Source organism: Medicago sativa, chromosome 6, assembly GCF_051527215.1.
Source record: "Medicago sativa cultivar Bolivia chromosome 6, Bolivia_mono, whole genome shotgun sequence".
In the NCBI taxonomy this organism is placed as follows: Eukaryota; Viridiplantae; Streptophyta; class Magnoliopsida; order Fabales; family Fabaceae; genus Medicago; species Medicago sativa.
The window spans coordinates 47154321-47165303 of record NC_140754.1 but is presented as its reverse complement, the minus strand read 5'-3'; the positions used below and the strand labels follow the sequence as shown (position 1 = coordinate 47165303).

The window sequence follows — 10983 nt, the reverse complement described above, 5'->3', positions numbered from 1 at the left end:
TATGGTTAGAAGTTTGATAAAGGTTGAACTTGTCCCTCGATATCCCTTGATACGAAACATGATATGTGAACCTATTTGGTTTTGTATTCGGCAAAATGAATTTATTTGAATGACCATTGTCCCAAAAATGAGATTTTAGCCTATATGGTTAAAAGTTTGATAAATATTAATATTGAATTTGTCCCTCGATGTTCTTTGTAACAGCCCCATTTTCGTCAGATTTATTTTATTTGTTTTTATGTGTGTTTGTGTGTGATTACTCGTATTTGTGTGTATTTTATTCGGGATTATTGGATTCTAGCTTAAGAAGGGTATTTTAGTCATTTTAGACTTAGGGGTATTTTGGTCATTTGGTGAGCGAGGGTAAATTAGTTTTTTTTTAAGAAGGTTATTTTTTTTTTTGTGAGAATAGTTATTTTTACTAAGATAGAAATAACTAGTTGTAATAATTTAGGGATATTAATTATCCGGTGTTTTAACGGCTTAAGTAAATGTGGTGACTTTTTGAGAATTTAGTGACATGAGTTTTAGAGGCCCATTAATCTCTAACCTAATTTAGCCCAACATGTGGTGTATATAAGGATATCCCTTAAGAGAAAAATTAGGTCATTTCTCATTATTCCAAATTGTCACAAACATAGAGAGAGGTAGAGAGAGAAAGTGGGAGCAAGAGAAGAGCTTAGAGGAAAGAAGACCAAGAGCTTAGGAGAGGTGAAATTCAAGAGCTAAGGGGAGAGTGAAGCCATAGCTAGTGTTGGTAAAGCTTTGAGGTAAGGGGGTTAGATACTTATCCTCATAATCACTTTTCTTAGCTTATGATTAATTGTTGAATTGATGAATTGATGATTTTGTTTTGTGAAATTCGTACTCCTAATTAGTGGGTAATTATGTGTATACTAATTTTTGTTGAATTGGTGAATTAACATGTTCATATTCATGCTTTTGATTCATAATAAGTGGTTTTTGGGATTTTTGCTTAAAGTGATGAAAAATCATGATTGTGGTTGTTGAATGATGATGAATTCATAATTTGTGTTCTTGCTATGTTAATGGGTGTATATGAAAGTGAAGAAACTAAGTTGTTATTAGTGTTTTTGTGATTAGAGACATCCAATAAAAACCCATCCCAGTTTATTTAACATTAGTGTTCCCTGTTGCTACCTCTCTGTTTCGATTTTCACTAAGGAATTGTTTGATGCTTCTGCCAGCCGTGACCCATATTTGCTACCTGATTTTATTTGAAGGATTAACTAGTATGATTCCATTGTGTATTAGTGTTCGGTTATACAAAATTGAGGCTGAAAATCTTAGTTAACTCATTATGACCATATGATGCAATTTTTTTTTTTTTTCTTTACGTGAATGCATGATATGATATAGAAATTGTCCCTATAGATGAGTACACCTTCTAGTTTGATTTGTTTGCAATAATTAAGAGAGAATATGTGGTTTTCAACTAGTTATCCTACTTGGGTTAGATTACAAAGGTAGTAATGCATCTAGTCTAGATAATGTTCATGTAGGCACTAATTCACTTGGCAATGCGCATTATTCCTCCTCTGTTGCCAAGTCTGCCGCAATTGCTTGAATTTTAATTGGTTTTCCTTAAAATATAGAAACTATCATTACATGCTTTTTGCTGTGTGAGTGAACTTTTGGTTCTTTAAGAATGGGAAATTAGTTTCAATTCAAATCATTATATATCCATAATCTTTGGAAAACATGATGCAATTTTGGAGGAAATAATTATATATCTTCTTAATAGTAGTTATGAGCTGTGTTATTGCTCACTGTTATATAAGGACTTCTTTCCACTAGTTATTTTTTTTTGACAATTACATGTATATAAATTGAGTTCACCAGATATAGGAACCCATTGGTGCATGTATACGGTGCTTAGTTCTAGAGTATTTGGAATTGTTTTTTTTCTTGTCTCACCTTAGCACTGATATGCCATGCCTACTTTGAATTATAATATTCTTATATTTGGCTTGTTGATCTTGTAAAAGTATATTATAATTTTCATAGTGATTTAAATTAATTGTGTTCATAATGATATGATAGAATAAGAACGAATCAATGAAGTTTGGGTGTTTAATGTGATGAATATCATGATGTTGTTAGATGTCCGTTATACGTGAAATGTGAATTTGGAACCTTGTTGCTTCTTTGAGATGAAGCTTATTGATGATGATTTTGGTGTTGGTGATTTGTAATAAAAGGTGAATTCTTACATGCAATTTGGTGATGATACTGATGGTGGTTGCATGTATGAAAGATGTCGGTGTTCATGTTGGTGAATTATTGTATGATCGTATGCATTGTGGTGTCATATATTCATGCATTCATAAGTGTCCAGAGGCGATGTTTAGAGGCGATGTTTATGATACAATTTTGTATCAAGAGGCGATGTTTTGAGGTGACGACCTTGACGATGATTCGGTACCACATGCATATAAAGTCGTGTCTAGGCGCATTACATACATTCATTAAGGTTTAAATGTGCTATGTTTGATATGTGCTTGGTGAACCTTGGTGAAATATGTACATTGATGAAATTTTGGTGATTGCATACTTAGTGAAATTTGGTGATATATGAAGGTGTGAAAGTACACTTGTTATGATATAGCACATTTGTATGATTAATGTTGAATAAATGACGATGAATCCTTGTGAATAATATGATTAGATTTCATTGATCATCTGAAATTAGTTATGTTGTTTATTTTCATTTAATTGTGCTTAATTTGATTTGAATGATGTCTAACCCCCAGTGGTCGTTTGGTTGACCGCCTGCCTTATTCTTATGAATGGGTAGACGGTGTGCAGGATTAGTTGCTTAGCTGGCTTGGTGAGTTGCTTGAGGATAGCGGAAGCTTCCTCCTTTATCTGCTTTGGAGTTTAGTAGTGTCGGGCTCTGATTAGGATATCGAGTCTTACTTTTATTGTTGGTTTATGTTGAGATTTTTTTATATGACTGTTGAGATATTTCTTATGTGTTGAGCCTTGTTATGGCCTTTGAGGTGGTTACTAGATGTACCTGAGGATGACTGTATGTCTCTGAGATTTTTATGTTGATTGTTGAAATTTTCCGCTGCGTAGTTTTTTTGAAATTGAATATTTGTATGTCTTGAAACAAATGACGACGTGACGTCTAAACCTTTTTGGATATATATTATTTAAAATTGCATGATTATTGCTTCCGGGTTTAGGGCGTTACAAGTTGGTATCAGAGCCATGTCGGTCTTGTCCGGACCAGAATTGGGTGATTATTTCTGTTTGTATGTGAATGGTATAGGAATATCTTCGATAATTGTTCTGTTGTTCTTATATGTTGGTTGTGGTTTGTGTGTAGTGAGAGATGGCTGGTGGTAGAGATGATGCGGCTATTGCAGCGGCCTTGGCTGCATTAGCGCAGGTGTTGGCTCAAACCAACCAGCAGGTTGCGAATGGTCATCAGGATCATGGAGAAGCGGAGGAGCGGAGGCTCGATCGTTTCTTGCGAAACAAGCCGCCAACGTTCAAGGGAAGGTTTGACCCAGAGGGAGCTCAGACATGGGTGCAAGGCATGGAGAGGATCTTTCGTGCTATGGTGACCAGTGAAGACCAGAAGGTCAGGTTGGCTACACACATGCTTGCTGAGGAGGCTGAGTACTGGTGGACGAATGCTAAAGGGAGACTTGAGGCTAGTGGAGAGGCAGTGACTTGGGCTAGGTTCAAGACTGAGTTTTTGAGGAAGTACTTTCCTGAGGATTTGAGGACCAGGAAGGAAGTGGAATTCTTGAACTTGAAGCAGGAGAATCGGTCAGTGGCAGAGTATGCTGCAAAGTTTGAAGAGCTTTCGAGGTTTTGCCCGTATATCAATGCCGAGGATGCGATGGTTTCTAAGTGTGTGAAGTTTGAAAGTGGACTTAGGCCGGATATCTATCAGTACATGTGTATTCAGGAGATTAGAGATTTCGATACTTTGGTGCACAAGTGTCGTATGTTTGATGATGCCGGAAAGGTCAAGGTGAACCATTACAAAGCATTGCATGATAAGAAAGGAAAGGGTCATGGATTTGGGAAGCCATACAACAAAGATAAGGGGAAGAAGAAAGAGGTGGGTGGAGGCTCTAAGCCGAATGTTGCTGAGGTGAGGTGCTACAAGTGTGGAACTTTGGGTCATTTTGCTAATGATTGTAGGAGGGGTGATAGTTGCTTCAAGTGTGGGAAAGCTGGTCATAAGTCGTTTGAGTGCAGGCAGGATATTACTTGTTACAACTGTGGAGATGCAGGTCATATCAGTACTAAGTGTACCAAGCCGAAGAAGGCGGCGGGTAAGGTGTTTGCTTTGAACGCGGAGGAAGTGGAGCAGCCGGATAATCTAATCCGAGGTATGTGTTTTATCAATAGTACTCCTTTGATTGCAATTATTGATACTGGTGCTACTCATTCTTTTATCGCGGTTAGTTGTGTTGAACGTTTGAATCTGGTTGTAACTCCGTTGTTGCGAGGGATGGTCATCGACACCCCGGCCAGTGGCTCGGTGACTACTTCCTTGGTGTGTGCTAAATGTCCTGTTAATTTTGGTAATGTTGATTTTGAGTTGGATCTTGTGTGCCTTCCGTTGAAGCACATGGATGTAATTTTCGGTATGGACTGGATGTTGTCTTTTGGTGTGAACATCAACTGTTTAACCAAGAGTATAACATTCTCTAAGCCAGTAGCTGAGGTAGGTGGGAAGTTCTTAACCGCGGAGCAAGTGAAGAAATCTTTGGACGATGAAGCTAGTGTGTTCATGATATTTGCTTCATTGAAGGAAAGTAGTGAGAAAGGAGTTTGTGATTTGCCGGTAGTGCAAGAGTTTCCAGAAGTTTTTCCGGACGACATTACCGAATTGCCGCCGGAGAGGGAAGTGGAGTTTGCAATTGATTTGGTACCAGGAACGAGTCCTATTTCGATTGCGCCGTATCGGATGTCTGCATCAGAGTTGGGTGAATTGAAGAAGCAGTTGGAAGAGTTGCTCGAGAAGCAGTTTATCAGGCCGAGTGTCTCTCCGTGGGGTGCTCCAGTGTTATTGGTTAAGAAGAAGGATGGGAGCATGAGGTTGTGTGTGGATTATCGGCAGTTGAACAAAGTAACAATCAAGAATCGGTATCCGCTTCCGAGGATTGATGATTTGATGGATCAGCTGGTTGGTGCGGAAGTGTTTAGCAAGATTGATTTGAGGTCTGGATATCATCAGATTAGAGTGAAGGCAGAAGATATATCCAAAACTGCGTTCCGAACAAGGTATGGACACTATGAGTATTCTGTGATGCCATTTGGTGTGAGTAATGCGCCGGGTGTCTTTATGGAATATATGAATAGGATCTTCCATCCATATTTGGACAAATTTGTGGTGGTGTTTATAGACGATATTTTGGTGTATTCGAAGTCAGAAGAAGAACATGCTGAGCATCTAAGGATCGTGTTGAGTGTCTTGAAGGAGAATAAGTTGTTTGCTAAGTTGTCAAAGTGTGAGTTTTGGCTGCGGGAAGTGAGTTTTCTTGGTCATGTGATTTCGAAGGGTGGTATAGCGGTGGATCCATCAAAGGTTGATGCAGTATTGAAGTGGGAAACTCCAAAGTCAGTTTTTGAGATTAGAAGCTTTCTTGGATTGGCAGGTTACTATCGGAGGTTTATTGAAGGATTCTCTAAGTTGGCGTTGCCATTGACACAGTTGACTCGGAAGGGGCAAGCATATGTTTGGGATGCTAAGTGTGAGAAGAGTTTCCAAGAGTTGAAGAAGAGGTTGACTTCAGCGCCAGTGCTGATTTTGCCAAATCCAAAGGAATCGTTTGTTGTGTATTGTGATGCTTCTAAGATGGGTCTTGGTGGTGTGTTAATGCAGAATCGTCAGGTTGTGGCTTATGCATCAAGGCAGTTGAAAGTGCATGAGAAGAATTATCCGACTCATGATTTGGAATTGGCGGCAGTTGTGTTTGTGTTGAAGATTTGGAGGCACTATTTGTATGGTTCTAAGTTTGAAGTGTTCAGTGACCACAAGAGTTTGAAATACTTGTTTGATCAGAAAGAGTTGAATATGAGGCAGAGAAGATGGTTGGAATATCTTAAGGATTTTGATTTTCAGTTGAGTTATCATCCCGGGAAGGCGAATGTTGTGGCAGATGCCTTGAGTAGGAAGTCTTTACATATGTCTTCTTTGATGGTTAAAGAGTTGGAGTTGATTGAACAGTTTCAAGATTTGAGTTTGGTTAGTGAGTTGACGCCGAATGGTGTGAGATTGGGAATGTTGAAGCTGACGAGTAATATTTTGGAAGAGATCAAGAATGGTCAGAAGGAAGATTTGGAACTTGTGGATCGAGTGGTGTTTATTAATCAAGGTAAAGGTGGGGACTTCAGATTGAATGAGAACGGTGTTTTGATGTTTCGTGACCGAGTTTGTGTGCCAGATATACTTGAGCTTAAGAAACGGATTTTGGAAGAAGGTCACAGGAGTAGTCTGAGTATTCATCCAGGAGCGACGAAGATGTATCAGGATTTGAAGAAGTTGTTTTGGTGGCCTGGAATGAAAAAGGAAATTGCAAAGTTTGTTTATGCTTGTTTGATTTGTCAGAAGTCAAAGATTGAACATCGGAAGCCGTCGGGTTTGATGCAACCGTTGTTTGTGCCAGAATGGAAATGGGATAGTATCTCTATGGACTTTGTCGGAGCGTTGCCGAAGACTGTGAAGGGTTTTGATTCAATTTGGGTGATTGTTGATCGTTTGACGAAGTCGGCACATTTCGTTCCTATCAAGACTGGTATGTCCGTGGCGAAGTTGGCTGAGATCTACATTGAGCAGATTGTCAGGTTGCATGGTATTCCTTCTAGCATCGTGTCAGATAGAGATCCAAGGTTTACTTCTAAGTTTTGGGAGAGTCTGCAAGCAGCTTTGGGAACCAAGTTGAGGTTGAGTTCTGCTTATCATCCCCAGACTGATGGGCAGACGGAGAGGACGATTCAGAGTTTAGAGGATTTGTTGAGAGCTTGTGTTTTGGAGCAAGGTGTCAGTTGGGTTGAATGTTTACCGTTGATTGAGTTTACTTACAACAACAGTTTTCACTCTAGTATCGGGATGGCACCGTTTGAGGCTTTGTATGGACGGAGGTGTAGGACGCCGTTGTGTTGGTATGAGTCAGGAGAAAGTGTTTTGTTAGGACCGGAAGTGGTGCAAGAGACTACGGAGAAGGTGAAGATGATCCAAGAGAAGATGAAAGCGTCTCAGAGTAGGCAGAAGAGCTATCATGACAAGAGGAGAAAGGATATTGAGTTTCAGGTTGGTGATCATGTGTTTCTAAGGGTGAATCCTGTAACCGGTGTTGGACGTGCTTTGAAGTGTCGGAAGTTGACACCTCGTTTTGTTGGACCGTTTGAGATTATAGAGAAGATTGGAGTTGTAGCGTATCGGATTGCGTTACCGCCGTCGTTGTCGAATCTTCATGATGTGTTTCATGTGTCTCAGTTGAGGAAGTACGTGTACGATGCGTCACATGTGATTCAAGTGGATGATTTGGAAGTAAAAGAGAATTTGACTGTTGAGACTTGGCCAGTTAGAATTGAAGATCGGGAAGTGAAGCGCTTAAGAGGAAAAGAGATTATTTTGGTGAAGGTGATTTGGGTTGGACCAACTGGTGAGAGTGCTACCTGGGAATCGGAGAGTATGATGAAGGTTTCGTATCCGGAGTTGTTTCCTTCAGGTAATTTTCGAGGGCGAAAATTCTTTTTAGAGGGGGAGAGTTGTAACAGCCCCATTTTCGTCAGATTTATTTTATTTGTTTTTATGTGTGTTTGTGTGTGATTACTCGTATTTGTGTGTATTTTATTCGGGATTATTGGATTCTAGCTTAAGAAGGGTATTTTAGTCATTTTAGACTTAGGGGTATTTTGGTCATTTGGTGAGCGAGGGTAAATTAGTTTTTTTTTAAGAAGGTTATTTTTTTTTTTTTTGTGAGAATAGTTATTTTTACTAAGATAGAAATAACTAGTTGTAATAATTTAGGGATATTAATTATCCGGTGTTTTAACGGCTTAAGTAAATGTGGTGACTTTTTGAGAATTTAGTGACATGAGTTTTAGAGGCCCATTAATCTCTAACCTAATTTAGCCCAACATGTGGTGTATATAAGGATATCCCTTAAGAGAAAAATTAGGTCATTTCTCATTATTCCAAATTGTCACAAACATAGAGAGAGGTAGAGAGAGAAAGTGGGAGCAAGAGAAGAGCTTAGAGGAAAGAAGACCAAGAGCTTAGGAGAGGTGAAATTCAAGAGCTAAGGGGAGAGTGAAGCCATAGCTAGTGTTGGTAAAGCTTTGAGGTAAGGGGGTTAGATACTTATCCTCATAATCACTTTTCTTAGCTTATGATTAATTGTTGAATTGATGAATTGATGATTTTGTTTTGTGAAATTCGTACTCCTAATTAGTGGGTAATTATGTGTATACTAATTTTTGTTGAATTGGTGAATTAACATGTTCATATTCATGCTTTTGATTCATAATAAGTGGTTTTTGGGATTTTTGCTTAAAGTGATGAAAAATCATGATTGTGGTTGTTGAATGATGATGAATTCATAATTTGTGTTCTTGCTATGTTAATGGGTGTATATGAAAGTGAAGAAACTAAGTTGTTATTAGTGTTTTTGTGATTAGAGACATCCAATAAAAACCCATCCCAGTTTATTTAACATTAGTGTTCCCTGTTGCTACCTCTCTGTTTCGATTTTCACTAAGGAATTGTTTGATGCTTCTGCCAGCCGTGACCCATATTTGCTACCTGATTTTATTTGAAGGATTAACTAGTATGATTCCATTGTGTATTAGTGTTCGGTTATACAAAATTGAGGCTGAAAATCTTAGTTAACTCATTATGACCATATGATGCAATTTTTTTTTTTTTTTCTTTACGTGAATGCATGATATGATATAGAAATTGTCCCTATAGATGAGTACACCTTCTAGTTTGATTTGTTTGCAATAATTAAGAGAGAATATGTGGTTTTCAACTAGTTATCCTACTTGGGTTAGATTACAAAGGTAGTAATGCATCTAGTCTAGATAATGTTCATGTAGGCACTAATTCACTTGGCAATGCGCATTATTCCTCCTCTGTTGCCAAGTCTGCCGCAATTGCTTGAATTTTAATTGGTTTTCCTTAAAATATAGAAACTATCATTACATGCTTTTTGCTGTGTGAGTGAACTTTTGGTTCTTTAAGAATGGGAAATTAGTTTCAATTCAAATCATTATATATCCATAATCTTTGGAAAACATGATGCAATTTTGGAGGAAATAATTATATATCTTCTTAATAGTAGTTATGAGCTGTGTTATTGCTCACTGTTATATAAGGACTTCTTTCCACTAGTTATTTTTTTTTGACAATTACATGTATATAAATTGAGTTCACCAGATATAGGAACCCATTGGTGCATGTATACGGTGCTTAGTTCTAGAGTATTTGGAATTGTTTTTTTTCTTGTCTCACCTTAGCACTGATATGCCATGCCTACTTTGAATTATAATATTCTTATATTTGGCTTGTTGATCTTGTAAAAGTATATTATAATTTTCATAGTGATTTAAATTAATTGTGTTCATAATGATATGATAGAATAAGAACGAATCAATGAAGTTTGGGTGTTTAATGTGATGAATATCATGATGTTGTTAGATGTCCGTTATACGTGAAATGTGAATTTGGAACCTTGTTGCTTCTTTGAGATGAAGCTTATTGATGATGATTTTGGTGTTGGTGATTTGTAATAAAAGGTGAATTCTTACATGCAATTTGGTGATGATACTGATGGTGGTTGCATGTATGAAAGATGTCGGTGTTCATGTTGGTGAATTATTGTATGATCGTATGCATTGTGGTGTCATATATTCATGCATTCATAAGTGTCCAGAGGCGATGTTTAGAGGCGATGTTTATGATACAATTTTGTATCAAGAGGCGATGTTTTGAGGTGACGACCTTGACGATGATTCGGTACCACATGCATATAAAGTCGTGTCTAGGCGCATTACATACATTCATTAAGGTTTAAATGTGCTATGTTTGATATGTGCTTGGTGAACCTTGGTGAAATATGTACATTGATGAAATTTTGGTGATTGCATACTTAGTGAAATTTGGTGATATATGAAGGTGTGAAAGTACACTTGTTATGATATAGCACATTTGTATGATTAATGTTGAATAAATGACGATGAATCCTTGTGAATAATATGATTAGATTTCATTGATCATCTGAAATTAGTTATGTTGTTTATTTTCATTTAATTGTGCTTAATTTGATTTGAATGATGTCTAACCCCCAGTGGTCGTTTGGTTGACCGCCTGCCTTATTCTTATGAATGGGTAGACGGTGTGCAGGATTAGTTGCTTAGCTGGCTTGGTGAGTTGCTTGAGGATAGCGGAAGCTTCCTCCTTTATCTGCTTTGGAGTTTAGTAGTGTCGGGCTCTGATTAGGATATCGAGTCTTACTTTTATTGTTGGTTTATGTTGAGATTTTTTTATATGACTGTTGAGATATTTCTTATGTGTTGAGCCTTGTTATGGCCTTTGAGGTGGTTACTAGATGTACCTGAGGATGACTGTATGTCTCTGAGATTTTTATGTTGATTGTTGAAATTTTCCGCTGCGTAGTTTTTTTGAAATTGAATATTTGTATGTCTTGAAACAAATGACGACGTGACGTCTAAACCTTTTTGGATATTTATTATTTAAAATTGCATGATTATTGCTTCCGGGTTTAGGGCGTTACATTCTTTATTGCGTAACATAATATTTGAACCAATTTCGTTTTAAATTTGGTAAATAGAAAGTAATGAGATGACCCTTATCGCGAAAACAAGATTTTAGATTATATTGTTACATGTCTGTTAAATATGAAGGTTGAACATGTCCCTCGATGTCCCTTGATGCGAAACATGATATGTGAACCTATTTGGCTT

General features: G+C 37.6%; 1 protein-coding gene across 3 annotated transcripts; it reads left to right on the top strand.

Moving 5' to 3' along the window:
* The first annotated feature begins 603 nt into the window (after positions 1-603).
* Positions 604-10776, top strand: LOC146915507 (uncharacterized). Of its 3 annotated transcripts, XM_085717879.1 has the most exons (4): positions 604-770; positions 2819-2851; positions 3356-4376; positions 10392-10766. In XM_085717879.1, the coding sequence occupies exons 3-4, from the start codon at positions 3362-3364 to the stop codon at positions 10406-10408; spliced, it is 1032 nt and encodes a 343-aa protein (XP_085574005.1). In that variant the 5' UTR covers positions 604-770; positions 2819-2851; positions 3356-3361; the 3' UTR covers positions 10409-10766. The 3 variants fall into 3 exon arrangements, 2 of the variants coding, with proteins under 2 accessions (XP_085574005.1, XP_085574006.1); XM_085717880.1 differs by lacking the exon at positions 2819-2851 and having other exon boundaries at positions 10392-10776; XR_015014626.1 differs by lacking the exon at positions 3356-4376 and having other exon boundaries at positions 629-770; positions 10392-10561.
* The last annotated feature ends 207 nt before the right edge of the window (positions 10777-10983 follow it).

Excerpts from the sequence above, each read along its gene's own strand:
- LOC146915507 (XM_085717880.1), top strand. The coding sequence starts at position 3,362 with ATGGCTGGTGGTAGAGATGATGCGGCTATTGCAGCGGCCTTGGCTGCA.